The sequence below is a fragment of the Neltuma alba genome, unplaced genomic scaffold, assembly GCF_004799145.2.
Source record: "Neltuma alba isolate B1F8T4 unplaced genomic scaffold, ASM479914v2 tig00011501_pilon, whole genome shotgun sequence".
Classification (NCBI taxonomy): Eukaryota; Viridiplantae; Streptophyta; class Magnoliopsida; order Fabales; family Fabaceae; genus Neltuma; species Neltuma alba.
The window spans coordinates 259483-272700 of record NW_021636169.1 but is presented as its reverse complement, the minus strand read 5'-3'; the positions used below and the strand labels follow the sequence as shown (position 1 = coordinate 272700).

Genomic DNA, 13218 nt, shown 5'->3' with positions numbered 1-13218 from the left:
TTCAAAAAATCTTTAAAAAATGTAAAAATACACGCAAACATGACAGCGACATACGCTACCCACATGTCAGTACAACACAAACATGTATACACACCTCGGTGTACACACAAGCGACACAAGCAAACGGCGTGTACACACGCGCCGGAGGCCAGAGCCTCTCAAATTTCTATGTTAGTATGGTTCCCGAGGGCAATTAAGAGATTTCGCCCCGAAATGCCAATCCTAACTCCTTTTATAAGCACCCCTCACCTGCATTCCCCTGCCGCCAAGTACTACTGTGTTATCTCTTTACTAACGACTCACTCACTAACTCCAAAATGAAACCCGTTCTGTGACTGAAACAGAATCAGAGTGCTCTGTCTTTTTCTTTCTCTCTCTTGTTTTGTCCCCTCCTTTTTACAGTTTCTTCAATGGCGTCCAAGCCCGACTCCCAGAAGTTTCCCGACGCCGAGAAGGTCTCCAACGGCGACGCCTCCGACGAGCGTTGTCCCGTGGAGGAGGTGGCTCTGGTGGTGCCGGAGACAGACGACCCTTCCCTTCCGGTGATGACTTTCAGGGCCTGGTTTCTGGGTATCACTTCCTGCGTCCTCCTCATCTTCCTCAACACATTCTTCACCTTCCGTACTCAGCCCCTCACCATCTCGGCCATTCTCATGCAAATCGCCGTCCTCCCCATCGGAAAGTTCATGGCCTCTGTTCTTCCCACCACGGAATATAACTTGCTCGGCTGGAGATTCAGCTTGAATCCCGGGCCGTTCAACATCAAAGAGCATGTGATTATCACTATCTTCGCTAACTGTGGTGTTTCCATCGGAGGAGGCGATGCTTACTCCATTGGAGCCATTACTGTCATGAAAGCTTACTATAAACAGACCCTCAGCTTCCTCTGTGCTCTTTTCATCGTCTTGACCACCCAGGTGAGATCTTTCTGCTGAAAAAGTTCAATGCATTTTCTCCATTTGCTTCGGTTCAATCTTTCTCTATGGCAATTTTAAGCGCGCATTTGATTCGAAGTGATCGGTTCTTTCTAAGATCTTGTTTCTCCTCAAAATCTGTGAATTTCTGTAAGCTTGACTCTTCCATAAACGTTACTCTCCAGCGCTTTTAACAAATTCGATTTCTTTAATTCTTCGTTTCTCGTAATTCTATACTAATTGCGAAACATGCAGAAATAATTTAATCTCCGAGTCCGATGTCTGCGAAGTTTGTCTTTACTTTTGGTTTATTTTATTTTGATAAAGTTCTGAATTTTTTCATTTTTTTAATTTGGAACAAATATTCTGTGATCGATCTGCTTTCTAGTTGTCCGAAAAGTTTTACTTTAATAAAGTTGTCTTTTTAATTTGTGTATTAATTATTTGATGATTTGGTGATTTGCAGGTGTTGGGGTATGGCTGGGCTGGGATTCTGAGGAGGTACCTGGTTGATCCTGTAGAAATGTGGTGGCCGTCAAATCTTGCTCAAGTCTCTCTGTTTAGGTTCCTCCCTCTCTTTCTTGCTTCATTATTATCTTTCTTTACTCTTCAAGTTAATAATTAAAAGAGTTGAAGTCTTTGTTTTTAATCGACATGATGATAGAGATGTTTAGGTACGCACAGCTTTGAAAAATCAAAGAACTGCTTTCATAGATAAAAAAAAAAATCTCCCCAAAAGTAAGTTAACCAACAATTTTTTTTTTTAAAAAAAGACTGTTTTGAATTTCATATCAGTATAATTCTGGGAGCAAACTTCTCTTATCTGCCCTACGGTTTCAGCTGTTAAGAGAGAGAAAAAAAAGAAAAAGAGGGAACTTTCCGACATGTTACTGTGTAACAATCAGTATGATAGAGTGATTATGTGAAAACTCCCATGAATTTCACTAAATTTCATATGATGCTTCTGTTAGTTTCCAGGTTGTCGCTCGCCTTCCTTGCATCATGTTCATTTTCTGCACAATACGCATTTGTTTTTCAGAAGACAATCACTTAAAACTTTTTTGCTTCATATTAAAAATAAAATCATGATCTTGTGCTGATGAGATGTAGCTGCAAGGACTTTCATGGTATACAACAAATGTTAAGGGAACCAGACGATAACTTTGGATTAGGATTATTGGATCTAATCTAGTCTAACTTTGACTGAGACTAGTTTAAATTATTGGCCTGTCTATTAGAAGTTGTTCAGATTTGCTAAATGAAAGCATTATAGATTTAAAGTTTTGTATCTGTTCCAAATTCTCGAGGTTGAAGCAATGCCACGATTATGAATTCAAAGGATGTGAGGAGCTAAAAAAGAACATTTTTGGATGGAAGGTTCCTTATGCTTTTATTCTGTAGGTTCATTCATAAGCTATCCTATCCGATTGGTGCAATAACTCTCTGACAGGAGGGCATAACTCTGAAAAAAGAAAAGGCTCAAATTGAAACTATATATAACATATATTATGCTGTCACTGTTTCTACATCAGCAAAGCGCAATATCCTTTTTCCCAAAGAATTTACACTACAGAAAAGGTTGAATTATGTCAGGAACCAAATAGGGTTTTTGGTCGTTCTTTGTGTTATTTTAACTTGTTTCTGATAACATCAGTAACTTCATTTTCCAGGGCACTCCATGAAAAAGAGAACAAATCAAAAGGCTTCACAAGGATGCAGTTTTTCCTCATAGCTATGGGAGCTAGCTTTCTGTACTATGCCCTCCCAGGCTATCTCTTCACCATCTTAACCTTTTTCTCCTGGGTCTGCTGGGCCTGGCCACACAACATCACGGCCCATCAAGTAGGTTCAGGCTACCATGGGCTGGGCATTGGGGCCTTCACATTTGACTGGGCTGGGATCTCTGCCTACCACGGCAGCCCTCTTGTCACTCCTTGGTCTTCCATTGTTAATGTGGGAATAGGCTTCATCATGTTCATCTACATCATTGTTCCTATTTGTTACTGGAAATTCAACACTTTTGATGCTAGGAAATTCCCAATATTCTCAAACCAGTTGTTCAAATCTGATGGACTCAAGTACGATACCACAAAGATCTTGACCCCTAATTATGATCTCGATATCGAGGCTTACAAAAAATATGGCAAGCTCTACCTTAGTCCTCTATTTGCACTGTCTATCGGATCCGGTTTTGCAAGATTCACAGCAACTCTCACTCATGTCGCACTCTTTCACGGCAGGTATATTTGGCGGCATAACTATAGCACAAAAAAAGAGGGAAAAAATCAGTGAAAAGTCCCTTCTTGAAAACTTTACGGGCGAGAAGGACATGAATTGGAGTACTAGTACTTTTTGTGTGTGAAATCCTGCAGAGTACATGTGCTTTCTGTGCATAAAAACATGTCAGGTCCTTCTTGTCAATATAATTTCTAAATAGGGACTTTTCGCCGATTTTCCCAAACAAAAATGCTCATGAGGCCTATTTAGTGTAGATGGATGCATACTTATGTGTGTGTGACTAAATTGAACTGGTTTTGTTTGTGCAGTGACATATTGAGACAAAGTAGGTCAGCAATGGGTAATGTGAAGGTGGATGTGCATGCGAGGCTGATGAAAGCATACAAACAAGTGCCTCAGTGGTGGTTCCTCGTATTGCTGTTTGGCAGCATTGTTCTGTCCCTTATCATGTCTTTTGTGTGGAAAAAGGATGTCCAACTTCCTTGGTGGGGAATGCTCTTTGCTTTTGGTTTGGCCTTCATTGTCACCCTCCCTATTGGTGTTATTCAAGCCACCACCAACCAGGTAATCAATTAATCATTCCCACTTGTCTGTCATTTGTCTCCATGCTCCTATCCCCAATATCCGTTGAAAGATTCGGTTAATATGTCAGATGTGAGTGAACTTGACTTGACGACGAAGGATAAAACCATTGGGTGAATTATGAGGATGTTACCTTTTAAGGTTTGAGTTTTAAGCTTTTTTGTGGGGGTTGTTATGTTGCAGCAACCAGGATATGACATAATAGCACAGTTCATGATTGGTTATGTGCTGCCTGGGAAACCAATTGCAAACTTGCTCTTCAAAATCTATGGAAGAATCAGCACTGTTCATGCTCTCGCTTTCTTGTCAGACCTCAAACTTGGACACTACATGAAAATCCCTCCACGCTCCATGTATGTTGCGCAGGTACTGCACCAAAACCACCAGTTTCTTGCTAAAAAAAATACAGTTATATATTTCATTTCTGATTCGTTTTTGAGATTGGAGCTTCTAAGGCCCTGTTTGGATAGCAGGCCAAACCATGGTTTGGAGACCCAACCCATGGTTTGGGAAAAAAACAATCCAAACAGGCACAAATTATCTGAAACCATGGTTTGGGTCGAAACCATGGTTTGGGTCGAAACCATGGTTTCAAGAGAAGTGAATCCATTCTGCTTCTGGCTTAAATTGGAGAGTATGATTGTACCTATTAGAATAAATCTCAATAATAATATGACTTTAACACCCTTTAATTAATTTTTTATAAACATATTTAATCTTATATCTTATAAATAAATATACACATATTAATTATTTATTAATTATATTATCTTATGTATTATTAATTATATTGGTAAAAAATATATTATTAACAATTTTATTCCTTCAAATTAAAATATATCATACAATCTATGTTTTATGTAATTATCATATTAACTTATGCTTTTTTTTAATAATTTGTACATATAAAAAGTGTTTCTGATAATAACTATCCAAACACTCTCATTTCTTAGAATCACTTTTTTATAAAATTTATTTTTTTCAGAATCTATTCTCCAGAAGCTATTATCCAAATCATGGTTTGGTATCATCCAAACACACTCTAAATTTCTTTTCCGCATAAAGATCTCAAAGTGTGTAATGAATTGAGTTCCACCCACTTTTTCCCTCAATCTCTACCTTTAGAATCACTACTTTACATCCATATCCATAAATGAAATGATAAGAAAGAGAAAAACTGAGAGATGGGGCCCCTTTACAGAGGTGGGTCCTCATAATTGAAGGTTTTGAAGTAAGTGTGTAGGATATGAATTTACATTCCAGACTTGTAGATTCATAGTATACAAATCCATATGTTTATCATAAAATACTAGGTTATAAAATACGAAGTTTATGTAATTTCTTGCGTGGTAGTTGGTGGGTACACTGGTTTCGGCGATAGTGAACCTAGCAGTTGCATGGTGGATGTTAGATGGCATTCAAGATATTTGCATGGACGACAAGGCTCATCACGACAGTCCCTGGACATGTCCCAAGTTCAGAGTCACCTTCGACGCCTCCGTCATATGGGGTCTCATCGGACCCCGGCGGCTGTTTGGTCCCGGCGGCATGTACCGTAACCTGGTCTGGCTATTCCTCATCGGAGCAGTCCTCCCTGTGCCCGTCTGGGTTCTCAGCAAAATCTACCCCGACAAGAAATGGATTCCCCTCATTAACATCCCCGTCATATCATATGGTTTCGCCGGGATGCCGCCGGCCACTCCCACCAACATCGCCAGCTGGCTTCTCACCGGAATGATCTTCAACTTCTTCGTGTTCAAGTACCACAAACGGTGGTGGCAGAAGTACAACTACGTCCTGTCGGCGGCGCTGGACGCAGGCACGGCGTTCATGGGGGTGCTCCTCTTCTTCGCCCTGCAAAACGCCGGCCATAACTTAAAGTGGTGGGGCAGTGACGTCGATCATTGTCCTCTAGCTTCTTGTCCTACTGCTCCTGGAATTAAAGTGGAAGGCTGTCCAGTTTTCTGATAGCTTCCATAGTGGGGATGAGAGAATCGGATCCACCATTATCGGGTTCTACCAAAGTTAGATTTTTATGACTTAGCGTCGTGAGTGTGTGCTGGGATTTGATTAGAAAATTTAATAAGATAGGATCTTTTCATTTTCGTCATTAAGGAGAGTAGATTACTGTGGGGGGTTAAAGTGGGTTATGGTTTGAGAATAGTGGGGGCTGGGGAGGGTATATAGCATATTGCCGTTTGCCGAGCAATTCTGTAAATGCGTGCTTCTAATTTATTTCACCTTTTGTGTCTTCCTTTTTATAGCGTTCAAATCTAATAAAACAACTGTCAGGTTTAAAAAAAAAAACCTAATAAAACAACTATTTCGCCAAACGAAAAAGAGAGAACAAAACACTTGTCCTGTCTGTATTATAAATATCTTCCGCGTATGTAATAATATATTTTTAATATTTATCAATTTTTTTTTGTAAATTACCCTTACAGATACTCCCTAAATCATAATCAAGTAAAAAAGAAAAATGAATATTAAAAAGATGATTATGGTATTTTAAAAAAAATGTGTCACATTTTTTATAATTAACTAACTTACTTAACTTCCTTAATCTAATCAAATTAGTTAAATGGGTCTTATATTAAGGACCGGAAGGGTAACATATTTTGTCTAAAACGTTAATTTTTCTCAGCTATTATCTTGTACAATTTTCTGATTAATTAATCAAAATTTTCTACTAATTTTTATTGAGATAAATTTTGATATTTTATAATAATAATTATCTTTAATAATGTTGTTAATTTATATAAAATTATTATTAGGGACTTGTTATTTTTTTAATTGAAATTAGGGGCTTGTTATGGAGGAAGTATAACGTGACAAACATATGATTACTAAACTTCATCAAAATTTATATCAACTCTGTAAATGCGCGCTTTATTTCACCTTTTGTGTCTTTCTTTGATGATTGTTGAAGAATTATAGCGTTCAAATATAATAAAACAACTATTTTACGAAACAAAAAAAAATCTAATTAATTAATCAAAATTCTAAATCGTTGAGAGAAATTTTGATGTTTCATAATAAATAATTAATTTTTACTAATTTTTTTTGCCGATCATTTTTACTAATTTTATTAATTTAAATAAAATTATTATTAGGGGGTTATTATGGAGGAAGTATAATGTGACAAATGTATGATTACTAAGCTTCAACAAAATTTAGTGGTTACACTACACGATATGAAGAAGTGAGGAGGAAGAGTAAAATTCTCCACGACACAAATGATTAGTTGGTCTCCCAGTTTCTCATGGAACTAGAGAAGTAATTTTCAAGCGAAACATCAGGACGTTGTCCTTCCCAATTGTTTTATATTAATGTCTAAAAGTATTTTTATAATTCTGGCAAAAAAAAATCCTTTATAATTAAACTTCTTAAATTTGAAATAAGGATATTTAAGTTATTATTATAAAAATTAATATATTTATCTTATAAAGCTAACTTTTGAGAAGTAACATATTATTTCTGGTCGTGAATCAAAATTCGAATCCTCACCTGGAGATGTGTTTACATTTAGTATTTGACAGTGTCTCAAATATGATTACTTTTAATCGGAGGAGACCTATGTTTTAGGGAGAAAAAATACTATCTCTAGTCCTAATTATAAGATCTTATTTGCAGATTATAAACAATATTTTATAATTAGAACCGGAGGTAGTAATAAATAAGCAAGATATGATAAATTTCTTGAGAAGTTATTTTTCCTTTTATTAGGAAGTACACTTTGAAAATTATGAATAGTTGAACCAAAGGACCACTGGTAATTTTTCTTCAAAATTCTACTCAATGGGCTTGAAATTTTTCTTTTCTTGCCAAGGAAATTTGCTTGAAATATTTAAAACTAATTTGATTCACGTGTAATCAGTAGACCACATATTAGGAATTTTGTGTGGCCGTTCAAAAGACTGATAAAAGGGAATAATTGCAGGGCGGTGCAGAATCAAGTTCCAAAAGTTGAAGGAATGCGTGCAATCTCAGAACCAGAGACACCTGTTCGTACGAAGTTGAAGTCAACTTCTCATTTCTTTTTCACTTTTTCTGCGCGGAGGCAAACACATAACACACAAGTTGCCCTCACAGAAAGACATTGAAGAGGCATGGAATTCGAATATTGTTGATTAACATCACGTTGGACCTAGGCTTATTCCTCACTCGCAGAGCAAAATGCAAAGCTGACAATCCAAACATAACGTAGCCAATCTTGTTGGGCTTCCTATAAACAACTTCTTTAGAATTCTAGTATTCATTTGCTTCAAAATTTGCATAACTTCTATGGTGTTTGAAGTGTTTGGTAACTTTGAAATTTGTGAGGAAGTATTGATTGTATATGAATTTTAATTCGCCGTCTCTAATTTTTTGTGAAGGACTGAGAGTTTGGGAGGGTTGCGTCTAGCAGCAACTTCTCCTGGGAGTGATTGAATCAAATAACAAGAAAATACAGACACTCAATTTGCCACTTCAAAAGGTAGCAATCAGAGCAGCATGCCACCAAAAATTGATTTAAAAAAAAAAAGAATCAAAGAATTAAACTGACAACGAGATTTAAAAGCCAAAACATTTGGCATGCCCCACCATAGCTGCATCAGATACTATATTAGGTGTCAGAAAGGTGGGGGTCACAATTGAACGAGATTCCACCCCCCACACGCTTCTTTCAATCATCCTTGCACTGTTTCAATTTATCTCCAAAATTCACCTGATAACACATTCAACCCATTCATAATGTGACATTTTTTCAGACTCCTTAAATTTATATACCAGTTTTCTCAGAGGAAATGACCTTCCCAAGAAAGCTTTTTTTTTTTGGTGAAGCACCCCGTTTCATTGAAATAAACAGTATGAGTTATGACACATGAATTTCCCAAGAAATCACCCACAGTTTGTTCTTATTTAAGCTTTTTCAATGGATCACAGAAGCGGCATAGACTTGTCTGGAGTCAAATCATAGCAGTTACCTTGATTCTTGTAACGACTAGAATGATTGAACAAGCATCTTTTAGGAATTCAAATGATAGTTTACTACAAGGGAAAAAATGTGAATGCAGTGAATATGGGCTTTCAAATAGCATAACTCACCAAAGTTATTTTCAGCTACATGTGATAATAGCAAATTATCACTTCCCCTTCTATTTAAACAAAATTCCTAAAGAGAAACATCAAATAATTTACTTGCGGGAACCAGATTGTTTGATAAATGGCCGTCAAGCAGTTCCGTTACATGTACTACAATCTCGACTTCATGACTGAGCTTCAGCATTTATCTCTTTACTATACCTACTCAGACACATTAACTAACGAAAGGCTTTTGAGGACTAAATGGTCCATGCCATCTACGTTTACCTCTGCAAAGACTTGTACAGCACCACAGTGACATATTTGGCCAAAAACCGATGAGTCGTACCAAGTGCAACCACCGAAGGGCTGGTCTTTCCCTTCTGCATGTAAAGATGGTTGAGCACCACATGTTGAGGTCTTGACAAAGGAGGTGGAATTTCCATATTAGTAGCAGGCACATTGAGCAAAGTCATTTGCAAGTGTGGGGGAACCAAGGGTGGCTCCTTTGCATAGTCTTCAGAACCAAGTTGTAAGTTGCTATAACTTGATTCTGGTGACTGAGGAGGTTCAAAACCAGAAATACTTCCAATGTCTTCAGGAACATAATCCTGCATATGATTAAAAAGAACCATCACTCGCAGTTTCATTTTAAGTACCGATTCCTCCCAGCAGAAGAAGATAACAGAGTCATCCAATTTCCCCAAACAAGATATACAATAGCATCGTCCTGGCTAGGATTTGCAATTTTTGCCAGCCACTATGCATGTCTGTGCATCCAAATCTCACATAAAATACAACTTGAAGTTGAATATTTAAGAATTAAAGCCACTTCCCAGCTACTTAGCTACAGAGAGAAATTCTTTATCCCATTAAAAAATACATGTATATAACGGGTGAAAGCAAGCTCAATTACTTCAATATTAACTCCTCCCTCCTTACAGACGGGAGGGAAATTATAAGATTAATAGACATCCTGAATTTATGGCTTCGCTTTATAGCTTGAGCCGGGATATTAGTACATCATAGCCCCTTTGTTATTAGACATCAAGCTGCTAGAGAGGGAAATTCACTGTCAGCTTAGAGTCACGAATAACATGGTTTGAAAAATAGTCTGCAAGAGTGTATAAGCATTATCACACAATGTGAGCATTTAGAACAAATAGTAAAAACAGGTTGCCAGCTTGGCTGACGGCTCCACTCACAATTCAAAAATGAATGGAATTGAGTACATTTGTGAGGTTGAAACCATGTATGTAGAAACAAAATATTCTCGCTCATAAGAGAATAGGAATTTGGTCAAAGAGTAGGAGATAATAAAAAGAGAAGAAATCTGTTGCATGACTTGAGAAGAGTGCATTCAAAGGCAAGTCGCTAGAAGATAATCAGGCTATTCACAATAACCATGTACAAGATTCATTTTGTACCTAAAGCCCTAATTGTGTCTGAAAATCGATCCAACTCAACATAATTTAGCTATTAAAAAGACCTCGTTACTCTGCTCAACTGAAAGATTGTCTATGAATTCCTTACTGTGATAACTGTCAAACTGAGTGCAGACAATATATATATATATATATATATATATATATGTAAAGTACCTGTAAGTCTAAGATGTTGTAGGCATTGCCAGCATCATCTTGAGCCCAGGGCAGGTCAGGAGCATACCTCCACTGTCCATCAACTAGGAATCTGTACTGGTAAACACCAGATGCCAGTACCTTCATTATAGTGAAGTCTTTCCCGGATCTTTGCATGGGCATTCTGATAAACAATGAAGATTAGAATCTGAATGACAATCAATACTACAATTTGAAAACAAATAAATAAGACTACAGCTTTTCCAAACCTTGTTTTCCAATTATCCCATGATCCCTCCACAGCTACTTCTTTCCCATCATAACTCCAAGTAATCATCGTTGGAATTCCTTGTTCATTGCATATATCTTCATATGCTGGAGAAGCTTGCATCCAAGAATGAGTCGGGGCTTGCATTTCATCAGGTCTTTGAAGTGGAACCACTGGAACCTAATGATAAGGGAAGTAGAAAATTTGAAACAGGTATAAGAAGAATAACAGTCAAGAACATATGGAATGTGGCGAAAAATTTCAGAATCAGACTCGTTAGAAAGAAAAGAAAACCTCAAAATGTCCCAATCAATAATCTCCACAATCAACTCGTTAGTGGAGGTGGGTGGGGGTAGGACAAGTGACTCATTGGTTAGACAAGATTCTAGAGAGCTGTCAATATAGCCCCTTTTGAAGTGATCCCAAAAACCTGATCGACTTGCTTCCCAACCCACTTACAGCAAAATATTCAATTGTGTTCCCAGATAAACTAATTGCCTAGAACATAATCACAGATGGCAACGTTATGAATCAGCTTTCCTCTCTCAGATATCAAGTTGCCATAATATCAACTAAGGCTATAGAGTAACAGATGAGAAAAAGAAACTGAATAATTTGAGTGAGCGAGTGAGAGATGCGTGTGTGTGTGTGTGAGAGAGAGAGAGAGAGAGAGTTTCATCTCCACCTAGTGGACTTGCATCAAACATCTAGTGTGCACCATATGGCGCTAAAAAAATCTGAAGTAAAACAAGCGCAGCCCATCCTTCCGACAAGCATTTTAATCTTCCAAAGAATTAGATTCAATCAAAACCTATTTGATCTCCCTATCTGATTTCAATTATGGGTTTAGATATTCGCTTGGGGGGGGGGGGGGGACCTTTTAAATCTCCTGCGAACATTTTATAAAACACCCATTTCCCCAATAGATATAAAAACCAGCAACAGGTAGAAAGAGAAGAAACTCACTTGCGGAGCGAACATCAATGGAGATTGGGTAGCTCTAGGGCTTGTGGGGGGCGATTGACCCATCAACTCAGAAGACACGTTATTCGTTGCGGAAATGGCCTCCTGTACACTGCCACTGCCTCCACCTTCTTCTTCGGCCCCCGAGGGACTTCCATTCCCATCTTCTCTCGCATTCACATTTCCCATCGTTATTACTACTTCAAAGAGCTATAAAAAGGGGGGGAAAACAGAAACTGAAAGAACCCACTAATAAAATATTCCGATACGATTCTCCCGAGAGAACCCACTACGAATTGAAGAAATCGAAAGAGGAAAATCAGCAGATACGGGTCCAATTCCGACAGATGCCCATCTAGAGAATTTTTTTTTTCCCCTTCTGGTTGTGAAAAATTATATGGGATTACAAGAGAGAAAAATCGAAACTTGTTCCTTTAAGAAGCACTTAAGCATCACTGAGAAGAAAGTGTAGGGTAATTATGATATTCTCCGACGAGTTTGGAAGATCGAATGGTGGCCCAATGATGTTGGGCGTAGTGGGGATGGTCGTCACGTCATCATATTGACGGAGTCTTTTTCTCTTTGCCCTTTAATTTGGTTCCAGATGCTATTTGCTTTCTTCCTCAATTCCTCACTCTACCTCTTGCTCTGCACACAGACACCGCCACTTTCTGTTCTTCCCATCAACGGTGAAGGACCCAGGAAGCCACTGAGAGGAGATGCGCTATTATCATCCCCCTTTCGTTTTCCTCAGGATTGTGACCTTTATGTGAAATCTCACTTTATTCGTACTCCAGACATTTTCTGTTTCTGCTTGAGTTTTTTTTTTTTTGGCTCAAATAAAATGGGTTTTTCCCTAATTAGCGTTCGAGTTCGGCGATGTCCAACCTAACCAGATAAGCTAAATTGTGCATAATTTACATATAATATGAATTTTTTAAAATCTTGTTCAACTGGTCAAGTCATACCATTGGCACCTTATGGCTCATGACGTTGGCTTTGGGGTTGGTAATTCAATGACTAGCTATAGGAGCCTTTAAAAATAATTTTTTTAATTATGATTCATGAAATTTATGAAATACGAATTAAGTATCTCAAAATTTTGTTTTTGTTTATATAAAAATACCTATAAACACTTAAAAATATCAGATTTAAATAAACATTCTATTTCAATGTGATGTTGCAAGTTTGAATCTTATATAAAAAAATATTATTGATGTTTGGGTTGTGACAAAAAAGAGAACATACTGGTACTTGTTTAGATTAATTTATTTTAAGTAATTTCACATTATAAAATATAAAAGCACTTATTTATAATGAAGCCACTTAAAAGTGTCTGTTGAGTATGAGCTTGTGAGTTTAATTATTTTTTATGATTTTTTCTTCAAATGAAAGATTTGATCTTTTTTCTTCTCTTCCAAATGAAATAGGTTTATGAATTTTTCACTAATTAGAATGAGAATTAGAATGTGGGTAAGGTAAATTTTACTATTAATGGAATAGGAATAATGCATCTAGTGTATTCTGAGACTTTGAAAAGTAAATCAGATTAGTCTTTTTCCAATCAAAATGTGACATTTTACTTTGTTCAAAGTTTGAGGTAAAATAT

The 13218-nt window shown here is 37.2% G+C and overlaps 2 protein-coding genes across 2 annotated transcripts; one reads left to right on the top strand and one right to left on the bottom strand.

The window, feature by feature from the left end:
- The first annotated feature begins 288 nt into the window (after positions 1 to 288).
- LOC114714419 (oligopeptide transporter 3) lies at positions 289 to 5991 on the top strand. The gene is made up of 6 exons (XM_028899159.1): positions 289 to 917; positions 1381 to 1478; positions 2585 to 3154; positions 3461 to 3716; positions 3918 to 4100; positions 5088 to 5991. The coding sequence occupies exons 1-6, from the start codon at positions 411 to 413 to the stop codon at positions 5700 to 5702; spliced, it is 2229 nt and encodes a 742-aa protein (XP_028754992.1). The 5' UTR covers positions 289 to 410; the 3' UTR covers positions 5703 to 5991.
- Positions 5992 to 8786: 2795 nt separating this feature from the next.
- LOC114714363 (SNF1-related protein kinase regulatory subunit beta-2-like) lies at positions 8787 to 12348 on the bottom strand. Its single transcript, XM_028899094.1, has 4 exons — positions 11613 to 12348; positions 10648 to 10826; positions 10400 to 10562; positions 8787 to 9409 (listed from the first exon to the last, which is right to left on the bottom strand). Exons 1-4 carry the CDS (start codon positions 11796 to 11798, stop codon positions 9083 to 9085), a joined length of 855 nt encoding a protein of 284 aa, XP_028754927.1. The 5' UTR covers positions 11799 to 12348; the 3' UTR covers positions 8787 to 9082.
- Between the last annotated feature and the right edge of the window lie 870 nt (positions 12349 to 13218).